Source organism: Plasmodium inui (genome assembly GCF_000524495.1).
Source record: "Plasmodium inui San Antonio 1 unplaced genomic scaffold supercont1.6, whole genome shotgun sequence".
In the NCBI taxonomy this organism is placed as follows: Eukaryota; Apicomplexa; class Aconoidasida; order Haemosporida; family Plasmodiidae; genus Plasmodium; species Plasmodium inui.
In genome coordinates this window covers 187,100-190,430 of record NW_008481840.1, presented here as the reverse complement: position 1 = coordinate 190,430, position 3,331 = coordinate 187,100, and the positions used below count along the sequence as shown (strand labels likewise).

The 3,331-nt window shown below is 43.3% G+C and overlaps 1 protein-coding gene across 1 annotated transcript; it reads left to right on the top strand.

Annotated features, from left to right (window-relative positions):
• Positions 1–354: 354 nt before the first annotated feature.
• Positions 355–1,796, top strand: C922_01781 (hypothetical protein; the record flags this gene model as incomplete). Its single annotated transcript, XM_008817384.1, has 3 exons — positions 355–877; positions 1,062–1,195; positions 1,359–1,796. The coding sequence occupies 3 exons, from the start codon at positions 355–357 to the stop codon at positions 1,794–1,796; spliced, it is 1,095 nt and encodes a 364-aa protein (XP_008815606.1).
• Positions 1,797–3,331: the final 1,535 nt, after the last annotated feature.

Here is a 3,331-nt window from a genome sequence, read left to right as displayed (position 1 = left end):
AAGTGACAAGAAAGTCTCAGCAGAGTGATAACGAAGTCACAGCGACGTGACAACATAGTGACAAACAAACAAAGTGCAATTTTTAACGCCCTTCCGTACACAACCGGAAATTCTGTTCATGGAAATTTTCCAATTTTTCCGCCCTCTCCCCCCTTTTTTTTCCCTCTTCAATTTCACCTCGCCAGTTCGATTCTCCCACCACTGGTTCATTGGGCCCCCCGCGATTTAAGAGGCAAAACTTACCTCCGCCAGTCTCACCGCAAGTCGGCACCGTGATTTTCCCGCCAGCCCCATCACGAATTCCCCCCCATTTCCAGAGGCGAATTTCTTTTTTTTTTTTTTTCTTCAAACACCATGTCGGTAAAAAACAAAATGCACGTGAACCAACTGAACAAAACAATATTTAGGGAAAATTACAAACTTAAAAGAAACTCCAGAGAGGATATTGAATTAATGGAAACAATCGAAAATATTAGTGACGATATAATGCAGAAGAATGACTCGTTTGACAACAGCACATTTGGAAAGTCATCTACGAAAAAGGTTAATGACAAGGGGAATGAGAAAAATAAAAATGACATTAATTTGAAAAATTTGAACAAAAAAAATGACACTGCTAATGGCAACCACGGGGGGGTAGGAAGTGGTGGCACGGACGGAAGCAGCAACAACAAAAACATCAGCGGCGCTACAAATAAGAAAAACAACAGTGGAAACAAGAATGAACAAAAGTTTTTTTCAAACATCGCACAGATATACGAAACGCATGACTCGAGTACCAAGGAGGAACTGCAATCAGATCCCAATAATGAGGAAGACGGCGTCATGTACATTCTTTCCAATGTCATGGCGGTGTTATACATAATCGTGGCCATAGGTGGGTGCACCGATTGGAGTCGGGTGGTAGAGACCCACGCGGGGTTCAAACGCCGTCATTCGAGTTGCACACCGTTTGCACAGGTTTTTCGCACCTTCTGCGGACCGTTTGCGCACCTCCTTTTTCATAGCTCGTTTTACTCCACACTCACTTTCTCTTCCCCCCTGTTCCCCTCTCCCCGCAGTGACCATCCTGCACCTGCACCTGGACGAGGACCACGCAATCATCAAGGCCATCAGCGCGCTGAAGCTCCGATTTGTCGCCCTGATAAAGGACGTGCCGGCCTTCAAAAACTTAATGATCACCGTGGCGCTAATCGTAAGGCACGAGAGGCTCACGTCGCCCGCATGCTCGGATTTAGGGGAACCGACACAGCGCGCCGCGTTTCCATTTAACTTCGTGCATTACGTTTGGCGATTTGCATTTGTCGCACTTTCCGCGTATTGTTGTGTATTTATTTATGTATTTTTTTTTTCTGCAGAATGTCAAAATTAACACCCTCCTGGAGGAAGGGATGACAAAGTGGAACGTCTTCAAGCCGTACATAGAAGCACTGAAGCCACTGAACACCGAATTCACAGTTCTCTTCACCATTCTGATTCTTATGTTTTTCACGGCCATCTCCATTTTAAGCATAATACACGGAATTATAAACATGAAGAATGACAAAATTTTAATGGAAAAAGAGAGTAGTGTTTTTGTGACGAACAAAATGACGATGGAAGAGTATGAAGATAAGTCCTTCACGTATAGCGAACTAGCCAAACTGCATGGCGATAAGGATTATATTTGTTTAAAGAATAAGAGGGCAGGTGAAGGTATTGAGTCGTGGAACTGGCAAGTGAGAAAAATTAAAGGCGGAAATAATGATAAGGATATATGCAGTGACATCGAACTTTCTGACGGGGGAGAAAACTAACTGGCTCTGCGGGAGGATGGTGACACACCACAGTCTTCTACGTTCTGTACCTACATGAAGTGACCCCTTCATGGGCCATGTATATCTGCACGTCCGTTTAGCAATGCATGTCCTCATCTCTTGATGCCGCCATTTATTGGAGGCCCCCTCCCACCCAATTTGTTAAATATTTGTAACTCTGATTTAATGTTTAGTCGCTGTTTACAACTCTTTAAATAGCGTTTTTATTCACTCTTGAATTCGCCAAGTGTGCGTTTTGCATCAGTCCAAAAGCGTTCCGTAGGTGCAACTGTGCATACGGAGTGCATACCTAAGTGCATGCGTCAGTGCATGCGTGGACTTGTCAGCAGAGAGCAAAAGGTGTGTCAACGCTCGAAAATACATGCCCCATGTGCTATCGAAGAGAAGGAGAGTTCCACAGAACAGACGCCTGCAAAGTGCATCCTCACACGACTAGCCTACACAAGCTGCAGAACAGATGGCACAAGGGGCACACCATAACACCCCGTGATATTGCTGCAAGTGACGTTTTCAATGAAATGCCCTTCTGCGCGCAAATATTTTTTATTTGAAAGGCGAAATGGGCAGGCACACGTCAGCGTTATACGTAGTACACACATATATATTATATAGAGGCAACTGACGATAGTGCCCCCCCATTTTTTACTCCTCATTTTTTATTCCCCCTTTTTGGCATCACTTCACATCAGCGTTATGCTATCGGCATAACACCCTAATTTAACATTTTTATATCAGCATCTTTTGACCCCCTTCATTGTCCCCCCAACTGGTGTGTGTGCAAACATGCGTACATGCATGCGTGCATACGTGCACACGCACATACACATATGTATAGTTTTTTTTATGTTTTTTTTTTTTCTTATTTTTATTTTTGCAACTTAGTAATTCTTCTCAACACACTGAACAAGGGATTCTCATGTGCGTGCGTTCAGCTGTTTATATAATGCTATCATGACCCCTCACGTGGATGTGTGCTTGCACGTGTTCTCAACTTATTAGTTTATTCCCCTTTGATATGTAACCTACCTCCCCTCCTGTCACTTGTTAACAATAAAACCACGCACCAGTGAGGATACGCAACGGTGCCATTTTACACGTTACACATTATTGTCTTCCTCATTGTTGTTACGTTTTTTTTTTTTAATGTAAAAAGACGTGAACAGATACTTTTCCTTTTTGTTGTGCTTCCCCTTTTGGCAAGGGGGGAACAAAAATATATGTACCACTGGGTACCATGTGTGTCATAAACTTTGTACCTCATCGTCTATTATTATCAGTTGTGACGCGCTTCGTTTAATCCAGTGCGTTTACTTGTGCAAGCACAAATAGACCTATGCACACCTGTGCCTAGATTTTTTTACGTATGCTTCTGCTTATAAGTACACAGCATAATAAACCCACAATGTAGGGACTCGCTCGGGGAATACCAATTCAGGACCCCTTAAAATGTTTACACAAACGGATGTGTTAGTTCGATCGGTCATTTCAGGGTGGGTGATTTTCACAAATGGGTG